This window comes from Cavia porcellus, unplaced genomic scaffold (assembly GCF_034190915.1).
Source record: "Cavia porcellus strain 051 isolate PalLab524CR breed Dunkin Hartley unplaced genomic scaffold, mCavPor4.1 scaffold_19, whole genome shotgun sequence".
Taxonomy (NCBI): Eukaryota; Metazoa; Chordata; class Mammalia; order Rodentia; family Caviidae; genus Cavia; species Cavia porcellus.
This window is the reverse complement of record NW_026947502.1, coordinates 45,793,149-45,807,831: the sequence shown is the minus strand read 5'-3', so window position 1 is coordinate 45,807,831 and position 14,683 is coordinate 45,793,149. Positions and strand designations below refer to the sequence as shown.

General features: G+C 50.6%; 1 protein-coding gene across 6 annotated transcripts in view; it reads right to left on the bottom strand.

Annotated features, from left to right (window-relative positions):
- Positions 1–2,122: 2,122 nt before the first annotated feature.
- The window catches only part of Trappc9 (trafficking protein particle complex subunit 9), a 703,342-nt gene continuing 690,781 nt past the window's right edge, over positions 2,123–14,683 (bottom strand). For all 6 annotated transcript variants that reach the window (XM_063231022.1, XM_063231023.1, XM_063231024.1 and 3 more), the window contains 2 exons: positions 3,568–3,791; positions 2,123–2,867 (listed from right to left, as the gene is read on the bottom strand). In XM_063231022.1, the coding sequence (XP_063087092.1) occupies positions 2,700–2,867; positions 3,568–3,791 (392 nt within the window). In that variant the 3' untranslated portion in view covers positions 2,123–2,699. The remainder of the gene's footprint in view (positions 2,868–3,567; positions 3,792–14,683) is intronic.

Here is a 14,683-nt window from a genome sequence, read left to right as displayed (position 1 = left end):
GCCACCTTTATTGAATTATGCAAATTGATCCCTCTGCATATCTTTATCTCTGCACTTTGCAGAGATGCTTTTCTCCCTACCTGGCCAGCCAGCTCAAGTTACTCATGTAATTCCCAACATCCTCACTGTCACTCATTCATGAGCCACCCCCCTTCTTCACAAGATAATAAATTCTGGGAGAGGCCTAAGATCAGGGCCCTTGTCTACACCTCCTCACAGGGAATGGATTTAGGACTCCTTGGTTGCCCTTGACTTGGAATGTGTCCTGGTATCTTCACTCTCACTGTGGGTTGCATTGGAGGTGGCAGATTGGAATTAACTTGCTGGGATTCCAGTAACGTCTCAATGGGATTACAACTAGATTGTGAGGAAAACTAGAAAAGGGCTTACAATACTTGGATAACTACTCAATATTTGGGGTTACAAAACACTACACTTAGCAGCAGAATTCACTATACTTTTTATGACACCTCATAATGGTTCTCATGGAAAAGAACTTCCAGAACTGCATTAGGTGGCTACCGTAATGGGATAAATGCATTTAAAGCAAGGGGGAGTATTTTGAGGGAGACTAATGGCAACATCTTTTTCTGTAATGAAAACTTTTTATTTAAACATTCACCCTCTATTTGACCACTCCTGCATATGTATCTGAACCATGTTTCCCAACTTAATGCAGTTTGCAAGTGCAGCATTGCTGAAATCCCTTATAGTCTGCATCCTCACTCTGAGATCAGGCAAACCATGAGTGACAACCCTAGATAAGGTCCCTATTCTGGGGGAGGTGTGGCTCCCTTCCCATCTTTTGAACCCGTTTTTGTACACATGTGCGATTTTCATGTATGAAAAGTGTGTGATCTGTGGGGTGTGTGCACAGTGAGATTGGGCTACACTCATCACTCTGCAACAGGCTGCTACATTCAATAGCACATTTGAGGGATCAGTTCACACTAAGGTAGATACTTCTTGTTCTTTTTAGAAGCAGCCCACATAGGCAAGCCAGCCCTGCTTGGAGCATCCTGGAGGGGTGCACACAAGACCTCCCTGGTTCTCACTCCAGGGGCCAGTAGACCTTCTCTGTTCTTCACTTTTGCAGTCTGGAGCATAAGCAGCTGAACTGGGAAAGACCAACAGGAAGTTGGCTGTGCACCAGAGTACTGCCTGCCCCTGGCCCATTGCTTTTCAAGGTGCCCCTCCTTGGGCACTATTACGGAAGACCACAGATGGCAGTCAAGAAAGCCTTTTCCTAGGGGCTTAGACTTGGAGCTTCAGGGCACTGAGAAGCCCTCCCCAGTGCCGCAAGGTCAAGGGCTTCCAGTGGCCCATATGACCTCCACCAAGTGGCTTTAAGTAAGCCTCCACCTAAGGCCCTAGGAAATTCCCAGGCTAGTGTCTTATTTCCAAGACAGTTTATCATCCTAGGGACAAAGGAGCAAGGTCTGTTACCCCAGCAGCAGAATACTTGGAGTTGTTTTAGTGGGAATGGCACTGAATGAATGTATGAGTTCCCATGTCCAGTTCACTCCTTGGGTGGAACAGTTATGGGTCAAAAGTTTCCATTCTTTCCTGGCCAGGAGGCCACTCTTTCAGGGCCACTCAGTACCACTCCCTTTCCTGAACATTCTCCTTCCTATGACTCTAAACACTTAGGAGTGTCTCTTGCATCTCCCAGATGAGCTGCTGTCTCAGGGCTTGTTTGTGAGGACACAAACTAGAACCTTGTCCTTCCTGAGCCTGGGCCTCTCTACAGAAGGTAGGAATATCCAGGTGGCTCCACGCAGTCCTGTTGAGGTTGGGATGGGCACTGTGAGTCCAAATGCAGATCTCTCCTATGCCTGAGCTGCCCCGAGCATGCCCATGAGCATGTGTGGAAGGGGAAGAAGAGCCCCATATGGAACAGATCCCACAGGAAAGCAAGAATCTGAGGCAGCGGAACCCATAGTGAGTGCAGGATAGCTGAGGACCACAGTGTGGGGAAAGGGGTCAGGGAGCCACTGTGTATGGAGGAAGGTGACCTAGAAACTCGGGTCATCACAAGGACAGACCAACGCAGGTCAAGTCCACTAGCTATGAAGCAGGGCAGTCCTGGGTCCCCCCAAAAAACAGACACAGTAAGGCAGAGGAGGAGCAAGTCAGGCCTTTATTGGAGAACACAATGCAAACAAGGACACCCAGTCCCAACATCCAGAGCGTGGTCTGCCATGGGCACCTGTGGCATCACTTCCCCTGCATAGGCTTCCCACATGGCCTCTGGGAAAAGAAATGGCCCTGAGGGGACTCCAAGGACCAAGGGAGCATGTGGGAGGGCACTGAGCGCACCAGGGAACATCAGTCCTCACACTCGCCTTTTTTTCCTATATCAAAAGGCAGGCAGCAGACAAAGAGGACCTTGCCAGTGAGAGCAGCACAGGGCTTGGGGGCCCTAGGATGGGAGCAGGAGTAGGGTTTCCCAGACCAGCATTGGGCCTGGAATTTATCAGCTAGAGTGGGGCTCAGGAAATAGCAGAAAGTGGGCCAAGGGCCTGCCTGGGCTACATACCTCCTAGAGGACTCCCCAGGAGAAGACAGAGAGGGTTTGACGGCCAGGGTAAGGCAGGAAGAGGAGATGGGTGAACATGAGAGGCCTCTGCACCCTTCACGGGAGTGGATGCCAAGCAGGTAGCCTCCTGAATCTCTCAGGAATAGGGGGTCAGACAGGCTCAGGCCTGTGCACCCAGGGCACGCACATGCACACTGGGCAGGCAGAACCAGGATGGCGGCAGCTCCTTACTCCTGCTGCCCTCCTGGAACCGGATGTGGAGGAAGAAGTCACCAGTGTAGAGGAACAGGAGAGCGCCGAGGCAGGCTGACTGGCCTGATGGCTGCACCTGATCCGGAAGAGAAAGAAGAATCAGCCTGGTCCAGCACCACCCCCACAGAGCCCCTGGGAGATCCTGGAACTGTCTTCACACAAGAGGGGGACCACCCAGGCCTGGCTCCCACTCCCCCTCCAAAGCTTTTCTACTGTGTTTCTGGGGGCAAAGCTGCTGCTCTGCTCTGTCTGTTTTCATTTTTAAAGGAGCTACTGAGATTCTCTCTCTGAGTGTCCATCTAGGGGTTCATCGAGATTGGGAGGGTGGGAGATGGCTGGGGTGCAGGTGAGCAGGAAGCGAGTCTTGCCAGGGCTAATGAGGCAGGGTGGGTGGACAAGACCCGTGCTCTTGGACTCCTCAGTCCCCTGGGATGTGGGTGCAGTGGCACTGGACAGGAAGGGCCTGAGGTTAAGGGGTGGGCACAGTGGCAGGTGGGGAGCTAAGCTACTTCCCAGTGCTCTGCCTGCACAAATCCCTGTCTGCACACTCCACAGCAGTGCTACTCTGAGCAGCCTTACGGAGGCAGGTCATGCCCTGGTGTCACTACCCCAGGTTCCCTCAAAGAAGAGCCAGCCTAGTGCCATGGCAAGCTGTACAGGTCTGGTGCTAACATGGTGCCTGCTGACCTGCACCAGGCTTGGAACCACCACCAGGGAAGGGGATGATAAGCCTGGGCCCCTAGTCCACTGGGAACCACCCTGCACCCATTGCTCACTGCTTCCAGGTGGAAGGTGCTGGAGCCCACGAAGGAGACAGTGTCCTGTAGGTCATAGTTGCGCACACCATTCTGGTGGTCCTGGAAGGGGACCACAGTGAGGGCAAAGGGTCCCACGCAGCGGGGGCTCCGGTTGGTCAGCCGTACCTCCAGGCGCACGGGGTCACCCACAGGGCACGCAGCTGCTGCATCACAGTCACACAGCTGTCCATCCACCAGCACATCTGCAAGGACACAGGACAGTTAAGTGCTGCACCTGGCACTTGTTCACTCCTTCCCTGCTTCTCCTGTTGAGGGTGCTGCCTTCCACAGCAGCTGAGTGCTGAGGACATCTGCTTGTGCTGGCCCTGCCCTCCTGAAATGGAGTCTGACAGAGACAGGCATGGGTGGAGGTAGCACTACTCTGCAGGAGCCAAGAAATCCCTCAGTAATTTGAGGTCCAGGCAGTCCTCTCAGATGTGCCTCGAGTATCTAAATTGTGGTCATGGCTCCCAAGTGCTGTAGCCTGCCCAGGTCACAGACACAGAAACCACAGGGCTGGTACCAGGGAACAGCTTCCTGAGAAGATGCCTGGCAAGGCAGCTGTCCCCTGATAGGTACCTGCCACATAACCCCCCCCCCTTTTTATTAGTGTATAGTGGTTACACAAACTAGTAGATTTCATTCTGGCAAATTTACACACGCATATAACACACTTTAAGGGAGCTAAGGGAGCTCCCCATTACCCTTTTCCCACTCTACCCATCCAAGTTCCAGTTTTGGAGGGGTTCAAAGTGTCTAATGTATTCTGATCACATTCATGTCCATTACCTACCCACACACCCCTTCTCCTTCACACATGCCTTCTGATGCCCTCTTGCCTGAAGTCAGAGTCAGGGGAGGAAGCAGACAGCACTGAGGAAATGACCCAGTCAAACATGGGGACTCAGCCTCTTCCAAGGGGGACTGTGCTCTTTCTCCCACCAACTTGAAGGGGTCAGGCCAGCAAGAGGCTGGAGTGACAGCAACTGGGACAGGTCTGAGGCATAGGGAGGTGAGGCTAACCTTGAGAAGCCCTTCAGGGTGCACATGGGTTCTCCTGCCCGTTCCCAGGCCAGTCATTCAGACCCAACTGCTCTGCAGTGAATGCTATGGCAAGCCTGGGACTTGGGGCAACCCCAACCGCCATGCTATGGCAAGCCTCTAGGAATTCCTGGCCTAGCAGAGGAAGATTGCAGAGACCAGCAGAGTGAGGAGTGGTCACCAGAGAGACCAGATGTGGGGGATGCAGGCTTGCTGTTGCCTTGGAACCTGTCCCTAGCCATATCATCAAGTTTCCCTGGGCAGAAAACCTACCCTGTGACTACCTCACAGTCATGCAGAAGTGGCCCCATGCCCATCTCTATCTGCATGCCAGGGCCTTAGGGGACTAGCTGTGCTGGAGCCAGAAGAGGCTGCAAGAATCTCTCAGCATTCATCTCACCATTTCCTACCAGGAACCCTCTTCCTACTGGCACCTATAGCCAACATGATCAAGAGCTAAGACACGAAGAAAGGTGAGTGTGGCAAAAGCTTACAACTCAGTGTAAGAATGTATAGCTGGCCACGAGTTTAGTCACCCCAAGGGTTCTGTAGTGACAGAACCCTTGGGGTGCTCACTAAGGGGCTTAGAGGTGTGATCCTTCAATGCAGTGCAAGCACACACATGACATCAGGAGGCTATGTAATTTTGAGGCTATGATTTGCCCTCAACATTCTGCTTTTGCTGCACCTTGCACCTCTGGATGCCAAGAACCTGTGAGCTGAGTCAGGCTAGGCTGGGACCTGCCTAGGGCCTGAGTGGCTGCTCCTTGGCCATCTGGAGTACATGAGGCATCCTCAGCAGTGCTGGGCACACAGCAGGCAGCACAGTAATGGTCTGTTATTTCTACTAGCCACTCCATTCTTCTGAGCTTGAAGATACAATCCAAGAGACTCACGTGTGACCTGGGCTGTGGGGACCAAGACATGTCACTACATCTCCTGGGACTCATTTCCTCTTTCTGTCAAATGGAGCTGACACCACCAACAATGCTGAGATGAGATGATATGACTGATATGATGTATATCCCTGGGGGCTACAGTGTGAGACAAATTACACTTTGTTTCTAAAAGTGCTCCTCTGGAGGTGCTCACTTGTGTCATCACCCCAGCTCCCATCTGGCACATGGTAAGCAAGGGACATGAGTCCTGAGTTCTAGCAGCAAAATGACTTCCATCCCCAGCCTCACTTTCCACACATGTGCCCAGCATAGTGAGACGGCCATCATCCCTTGACTATTCTCTCTCCTCTACCTCTGCTCCACACTGGCCAACCCTCAGAAAATGTTTCACAAAAAGTACCAACTGGGGGGCTGGGGATTTAGCTCAGCGGCATAAGTGCCTGCCTTGCAAGCAGGCGGTCGTGAGTTCAATTCCTGGTACCGAAAAAAATGAAAAAGACAAAAAAAAAAAAAAAGTACCAACTGGGTACAGTCTGAACCTTCTGAATAAAATGGGGGACGACAGAGGGCAGGTGTCACGCAGCCTTGGTAGCTGGTTCCATTAAGGGAAAGATACAATTATGTGCAAATCAGTGAAGGGTGACTGGCTCATTACAGTTCTGCTCTCTTTTCCCACCTCTTGCAGACAACTGTGTCTTGGGCAGCCAGGACTGGCTCATCAGTGCAGATGCTTCCACCTGCCCAGGGTTAACCCTTCCTAGCGTGGGCTCTAGAGAAGACAAGGCCCATGGAGCCTCCCAGCCAGCTGTCCCTTTAGAATTTTTCTTAGCATTTTCTCTCAAAAAGGAGGAAGGACTTGGTGCCTGATGCCAAGCCAGACAGCGAGGTCTAGGATAGGGCTGACCTCGCCAAGCAGGAGGCTAGACTGGGCCTTAACCTCACCTCTGAACTATCATTCTGATGGGCCGAGACTTCTCTAAGTCATCTGTGAGCCTGATACATGATCCAGACCTGCTACGCTGGGAAAAAGGTGGGTGTCAGAGAGGAATGTAGTTGAGCTATAATTTACATACCATACAACCCATCTATCAAAAGTATACAGTTCAGTGGCTTTTAGTGTATCTATAGGTATGCATAATCACTATCACCTTCAGAACAATTTCATAATTTCTGGCAGAAGCTTGAGCCTGTTAGGCTGCTCTGGACCTCCTCACCATCAGCCTGACTCTGGATTTTCCTACTCTGGACTTCCCTATGAGTACAATCACACAGCATGCAATCCCTGCAGCTGGTTTCTTCCACTTAGCACAGTGTTTCTAGGTCTATCTGTGTGGTGGAGTGTGTTGTGTCCTCTCCCTTCTAGGATGTCATCACATTGCGTGGTATCACATGGCATGGAGGTACAGCAGCACATTTGTTCACAATGCATCAGTAGATGGACACTTGCTCTCTACCTTGTTCTGTTCCGGGCCATGCTGCAGTAAATTCAGGTCTGTGTGGATAGAGGTTACCAGCTCACAGGGGATACAGCTGACTGTATACTTGCTGGGTCAGATGCAGCTCTCATTAGCATTGCTGATGCAGGCCAGCTTCCCATAGAGCTCACACTCCCAGGGCATGCATGAAATGTATAGCCCCTCCTTCCCTTCCACAATTCATGTTCAAATTCGTTGTTTTTTTTTTTTTTTTTTTTTTTATGCTGGCCATTCTGGTGGGGATGAGGATATGGCATGTGGCTTTCACTTCCATCTCTCTGACATCCCTCTGTGTGCCCAGCTATGCTGGTGTTCACTGTCCTTGAAGACAGGCTCCCTGATCCCTACCCGCCTGGCCAGGAATTGAGGCTGGCCTTGGGTGCATGCTCCTGAACAGCACGGAGGACCTGGAAGGATTCTGAGCCACCCACTCTTCAGGGGCTCCCCCAGTGGGATGATGGAAGACAGAGCTGGGGTTGGAAGGTTTGTCCTCAAGAATGATGTGTTCGGGGGCTACCAGAAAGGGTCAGGACCACCAAACTCTGGGTAAACCTCAGGACAAGAGGAGACAACAGGTGATAAGCAAGGGGACATGGGGATTATAAGGGGACACATATTACAAAGACAAGAGGCAGGGCAGATAGACATGTTCCTGAGGACTGAGGGTCAGCCAGTCCAGCCTGGGTCCCACAGAACCTGCATCTGAGTCTTCTATCTGGTCTGAGCTGAGTGGGCAAGTGTGGGGGCAAGAACAGGTAGTTCAGCCCTTGTGGTATTTAGGAAATGGATGCCAAATGGGTGAGTCCATGGAGAAAGGACAGCTGATCTACAAGACTAGGTCTAAGCCATAGTACACTAGAGAGTCTGGCTTGGATGCATCTGGAGGATCCACTTTTCCTATCTAGGTTAGTGCTTCTGATACATGTGTCTTACGCACATATATTTCTCACAGTGGGCAGCAGGAAGGAGAAGAGAGAGGAGGACCACAGATCCTCGTCCACCCAGCTGCATCACCAGCTTCCTAAGGAGGTTGAAGAAAAGGTCTAAAATCTCAGCAGGCCCCAGAGGTCTGTGCAAATCACCTTCCACAGGCAAAGAGGAATGCTTATGTTTTCTTTCCACCTGACTTGCCCAAACATTTGCTTACTTCTTTCAGACACAGCTCTCTAGATCATCAGAGTTCATTTCCCCTCCAGAATCCCAAATCTTAGCTAGGCTGTCATCCTTGCCTTGCCCCAGCTCCACTGTCCTGCCGTTGGTGAACAGGGGAGGTCAGGATCTGATAATTGACTTTGAAGGCAAACGTCAAACTAGGTTAAGAGATGTAGACTTAGGAACCATGTGGTAGAAGAAATGATCAGTCAGAAGAATCCAGTGCTCAAGGTCCTACTGACCCTGCTGTAGCTAATGCATATTTAAAGTTTAAATTCCAGAAGACATGCATAGGTACTCTTAGTTTACATGAATCTTGGGTGATTCTAAATTTTAGAGTCAAATTTGATTCAAAAAAGGCTTGGCTTTGGCAATGGTCACTCTCTAAATGAATGAAAAGGCATTCATAAGGGGGGGAAAACCCAGCTATACCTCAGCATATGAGATTGGAGCTAAGCAGCAGGGCTAGCAGGCTGTTGGTTTCCGCACTCCAACAACTCTGCCAACTCTCCCTTGGGGAGGCACTAGCAGATTTAGTATAAAACTCTGTAATTTCGATTTCCAAGTAAAAGCTGATATGCTTTCTCTAGTGCCAATGTAGCTAGCTGCTGAGTGCTCAACCAACCAACCTGCAGGCTTTTCCTGGTTACCAATGAAAGCCAAGGAACTGACCTTTTCACTGTGGTAATTAGGAAGCTCAGAAGCAAACATGTATCAACTCAGAGCACCATTGTGGTACCTAGTAGCTGTATTTTAGTTCTCAAGCACTTTGTTTACACTATCCTGGCTGCCTTGGTGTCCTGAGTCAATTCAAACATAGACCTTTCATGGTCATTTTGACTTTGGGAAACAGCCAGAAGCTGCACGGTACCAGCTCTGGTGAATAAGGTGAATGAGCATGCGCTGTAATACTTCTGTGAGCCTTTCCATGGATGGCACTGGGCAGCAGTATTCACCGTATTTTTGAATGTACCTCATAAAGACACTTACAAAAGAGGACTCACAGAACTGCTTCAGAAAGTGGCAAGAACAACAGGACAGGTATGTTCAAAGCAAGGGAGGGGGTATTTTGAAGGAAATCAATGGCTATGTGTCTCTAATAAAATTTTAAAATTAAGACATTCATTGTGTAGTTTGATCCCACTGCACATGTGGAAAAGAGGTTACAAGCACAGCTAACGCTCAGGGGGAGGGGTTGAAGCGAGCAAGGGTCTGACACACAGAGGCGTCATTTGGCCCTACCTATACCCTCTTCTCCTCCAAGATCCTAATGCTGGGGAAGGCGCCTCTGTCCCTGTGCTAGGGCCAAGCCGGCTCAGTGATGGAGATGTGGCATGGAAGATGGAGAAGGGCAACCGGCCTCCCCAGGCCCAAAGAGGTGCCTGCTGAGAGCCACGCACACTGGGCCTCCAGACTTGGCAAGACATACTTTTACCACCCAGCACAGGGACAGAGCAGGGTTCTTCCCCCAAGCCACATTTGGGGCCCACACCTGCAGAGCTGGTGCTGCACTCTCCATCCACCAAAGGGCATGTGTTTTTAACAGTTACTGAGGCAGCTAATTAGTTCATAAACCAGAATGCCTCTTCCTCAACATGGGGGCTTGGGACCACATGTGTAATTACCCTGAAGTTGAGAATGGCTCTTTAGGAGCTGCTGCCTCTCTTGGGTAAATAATTTACTTTTACAACTTTTCATTAAAGATTAAAGGGAATTAAATTAAAATTAAGGCAAACTGGTGCAGAGGACGAGACCTGTGCACTTGCAGTTCTCCCAGGAAGGATCATCAGCCTTACAGGGTGGGAGGAGGCAAGCAAGTGTGGGAAGTAATTTCCAGAGGGATGATGGCTTCCCAGCCTGCAGGACCCTGGCTTGATGGGACAAAACACCCGAAGCTGGCACTACCATCAAGTCCCTGCTTTCTCTCCATGGGCACAGGCCAAGATTCCTGGGCTGTGAGTGAGAGTTTTATACTTAGGATCTGAGCACTGCCAGTGGCTGCAACTGAGGCACTGAGTTGGGGGTCAGGGATGCCCCTTCAGGCCACAGCTTTGACTCCCTGGGCTGGGGAAAGGCAGTGCCAAGGGAATGAAAAATGAGGCTGGAGAGAGAAGACCCAGCAAACAGAGGGCCCCGGGTCCTACCCACCCAGATCCCCACTCCAAGAGAGTGGAGATTCTGGGACAATGTAGGCTGAGCACTGGGGCCCTTGGCACACCTGCTGTTTGGTAGGTAGGAGGCAGCAAGGTGGCAGGTGAGAGTCTCAGCACTGGGCACATATAGTTGACCTGCCTACAGGCCAGGGCCCTGGATTTGAGTAGCCTGGTCTGTTGGGGTAGCAAGGAACACTGGGCCTCCTGGGGAACAAACTCATCCTAGGTCCAGGTGACCCAAACTTCCCTGACATCTAGGGTGGGCATCAATGAGATTACTGAGCAGAGGAGCCAGGGCCTTCTGGATAGAATGTAGCTCTGATACCAAAGCCTGGCACTGCCATAGTGCCCGCTGTGTGACCTCTAGCCAGTGGTTTACCGCTCTGAGTTTGAATTTACAAATCTGTAGCACAAAACTCAAATAAGTCTTGAAACAACAGTCTAGTGACATATGTCCATACTAACTGCACAAACATGTCTTTACTTGAGACACTTAGCCATGTTCCTGGAGAGGCATTATTCCCCTTGTGTGATGAACAATGCCATTGTGGTTTGAAAAAACTGAGGCAGAGTCAGCACTTGAACCCAATCTCCCTGGCACCAAGCCCAGGTGTGTCTACGGCTCCACGCTTAGCATGCATCCACCCTGCGCCTATGCTGGGCTCCTGTGGTCCCTCTGCTGGCAGCACCCTCAGCTCAAGTCCCTGCTCACAAGCCTCGTGAGGGGGCCTCCTTGATCTTCCTCTGAGAAGGTGCTGGGTGCAGAGGCTGGCTGGGTGTTCTCCAAACCATTCCTTTCTCCTGGCACAGACACAAAGCAACCTGAGCTTTCCTAGGAGTAGTGAACATGTGACCAAGTCCTGCCCAACAGAATGCAGGGGGAGAAATACGAGCCTCCTCCAAACCTGGCCCACAAACACATCCCTCCTACTACCCATGTGGGGCTGAAGGAACTAAAGAAACTGAAGCATGGAGAAGACAGAAGCCACAAGATGGGTGGCGCCCACCGCCCAGCCAGGCACCCCCTTCTACTCTGTGTCAAGCTGGCCTTCACCGTGCAGTGTGACCCCAGCTTGAACCTTGTCACCATCTAGATCCCACACAGGCACTGCTGGATGGAGGCCTGGGGGAACCCAGCGCTTCCTTCCCTGGATGAGGTGAGAGCATAGCAACTCGAAAAGGTATAGGGTAGGGACCAGTGTTGCATCTGGGCCTTGCTTCTACCTGGGAGCCTGCTGCCTCTGTCCCCTCAGCTGGAGTCTGAGGGGACAGGAGTCTTCCTCCAGGGTTGCTGTACCACTAGTTGCTGTACCACCATTCCTGTATAAGCCATCCAGAGCGGTGCTGACCTGGAGTGAGGGTGTCCCTGCCAGCAGATTGGCCACTACCACAGACCACATGCCCAGCAGGGCCTCCACCAGGGCTGCCAGACCTTTGACCGGTAGTGGCCAGGCATGAAGCCAGGTCTCAGTATTCCTGGGCCTGCCCAGTGAGAAAGACAGGCTGGGAAAGGTAGTGATTTCTGGGGGAAGAACACACAAAGTGTGATCAATATATACGGTAAATGTTCAAGTAAAAATTTAAGAAAAATTATAGTAAAACTCATTACCATTAATTGCCCTCACAATACTTCCCTTTGTTTCGAACACTTATGCCATAGTTCTTGCCTCTGTCTGAAGCAGCTCTGGACATTGTTTTTCCTGAGAGTCTTCTCATGGCTGCCTTGATATCCTGAACTGGTTCAAAATGTTTATGGCAAATGAAAACCTGACAGTGCATCCTCTTCCACCTTATTCATCAGATCTGTACCCTGCTACTTCTGGCTCTTTCTCAGAGATAAAATGACCATGAATTTTTTTAATTGATTAATTGATTTTTTTAATTGGTTAATTTTAATTGTTTTTAATTGATTCAGGACACCAAGGCAGCTACAACAGTGCAACTGCTTCAGAAAGTGTCAAGGACAATGGGGAAGTTGCTTGAAGTGAAATCAGAAGTATTTGAGGGGGAAGTTAATAGCGAGGTGTCGTGCATTGTAATAAAATTCAACAATGTAAGCATTCACGGTATCTAATGATCACACCCATAAAAAACATAGGTGTAGGGATGGTGCTGCACCAGCTACTTACCTCCCCCTCAACGTGGTCCCTCTTCTCCAGCACACTGCCACTTCCCTGTGTGTCCCCCTAATAGTCACACACACCTTGCCCCCCCACCAACACCTACTGGGTTTTTCAAAAATACTTCAGTGGCATCACGTTTGGGAAGCTTTCCTGAGCCACATCTCACCATGTAACCATGCTTTAGAACTGTCCTTCGGTGGAATGACTCCCTTGGTAACAGCAAGCTCCTTAAGGACAATGGGGTCCATTCACTGGACTGTTGGACAAGTGAATCAGTGACCTCAGTCCTTTAGTGTCCTGTGTGGCCTTAGGTAGAACATCTTTGAGCTTTCGATTCCCCATCTGTTACAGTAAGGACAGGCTAAGTGATATCAGAATAGGCTATTTCATGCTCTCCTCCCTGGGCTCAGACTCCCAGCCCATATTTAGACCCTAAGGGAAGGCAGCACACTTGCTCATGCAGTGCCAGAGCTGCTCTCCTTCACTGCCCATCTTCACACAGCCCTGGAGCCTGGCACCTGGTAGTAATGGGCCAAGAATTCTAGGGGCAAATGAATTCTGTAAATGATAGAGAGCCAAAGCTTCACTTGGAACTATGAAGTCCAAGACCACAAAGAGATCAGCCCTGAAGGGTACAGGCACTAAAGCACCTTCCACGTAGCTGGGTGTCTAACCACTAAGCAGGAGGCTGTATAAGCAGGATGGCAACAAGCATGCCGCCGTGGCATCCACTGGGGACACAGCATGGCAGCTCCTAGCTGTGGCTGGCAGTCAGAAGGCAGGTGAAGAAGTGGGCAAGAGGCCTGGACCCCCTTCCCCCAGGTCATTCAGCTACACAGATGAGTATTATAACATTCCCACTCAGAGGCTGAGGCAACAGAAGCCCATTTGTCTTAGTTACTTTTCTCACTGATGAGACAAAATACCTGATACTGAAAGTTAAAAAGGAAACCGTTTATTTGGCTCACAGTTTGTAGAGGTTTTAGTTCATAATCAGCTGACTCCAAGGCTGGGTATATGGTAGATAGGCCTCACAGAGGAGAAACATTCATGGGAGGCAGAAGATAGCAAAGCAACAAAGGACCTTAACAGCATCCTTCTGTCCCTTTGTATTCCATTTAGGCTACCAGGTTTAGGGCAGTACCAAAACCATCAGTGGACTGATTAGTAATCACATATCCTTAATCCCAGTATCATATACTCTAGATCCAGCCACCTGTGAAAAAGATCCACCTACGACCACATGAGGCTTTGAGGGAATATCTAAACCCAAACCACAAGACCATTAAACCCAGAGTGGGGAGAAGAGCATTAACTTCAGGCTCAGAGCTGGGCTAGGAGGATATGGGACCAATGGTACTTTGGCTGTGCACTTCATCTCTATCCCTAAGCCCAAGGAGAAGAAGCCTTCCTGGCCTGGTCTTCTCCAATCAGGGCTAGAGGGGCCAGAGGCTGTGAGGAAGAATTTACTTGAGGTCTAGCATGCAACAGATTCCTACTCCCAGACACAGCAGGCACCTGAGAACAAGTGTTTATCTCCCAGACTTCTGTCCAATGTTTGTCCTCTCACACTCAGTACCTCCTCTCAGGCTGCTGCTGCTTTGCTTTGGCTGGGTCCTCCTGTATGCAGAGGAGGAGCTGGAGGTCTGGTAGCACCCTCCACTGTAACATCCATGTACTGCAGCTCTGCAGCAGGAAAGGCCCTCTGGACCTGGCTGGGTCACTAGTTTGAGCCACAGAAGAGAGAACTCACTGGGACACTGGTACTAGCTGTAGTCTTCTGCTTATGAGCCCCTGTGGGGCTTCTCTGGGCCTTTGACCTGGAGAAGGCAGGACTTAGAATGTGGCAAAAAGGGGCCCCATCCAGTGTGTGACTGAACAGATGATACTCGAGGCAGGGCAGGGGCAAGGGAATGTCTCAGAGAAAGGATGGTGCCCTGTGAGCTACCCTGGCATATGCAGGCTCCTTTGGAGAGGGCGGGTAGCTAGGCCACCAGTCACTGGTATCCGCAGGCTGCCTCTGCCTTTGCCTTAGTGCCTTCCTCTGTGGGACAGGATGTGATGAGGGGCTAGAAGGGGCACTGGAAGAGCCCCCGAGGTCAAGAGCATGAGTGTCACAATGTTCTGTGTGTGTGTGTGTGTGTGTGTGTGTGTGTGTGTGTGTGTATCCACTATCTTCCCAAAGCAGTGCAGGGTCATCAGAACTCTCCCAGACAGCACATCTTTCATCCTGGTACACTTTCTTAACCAGT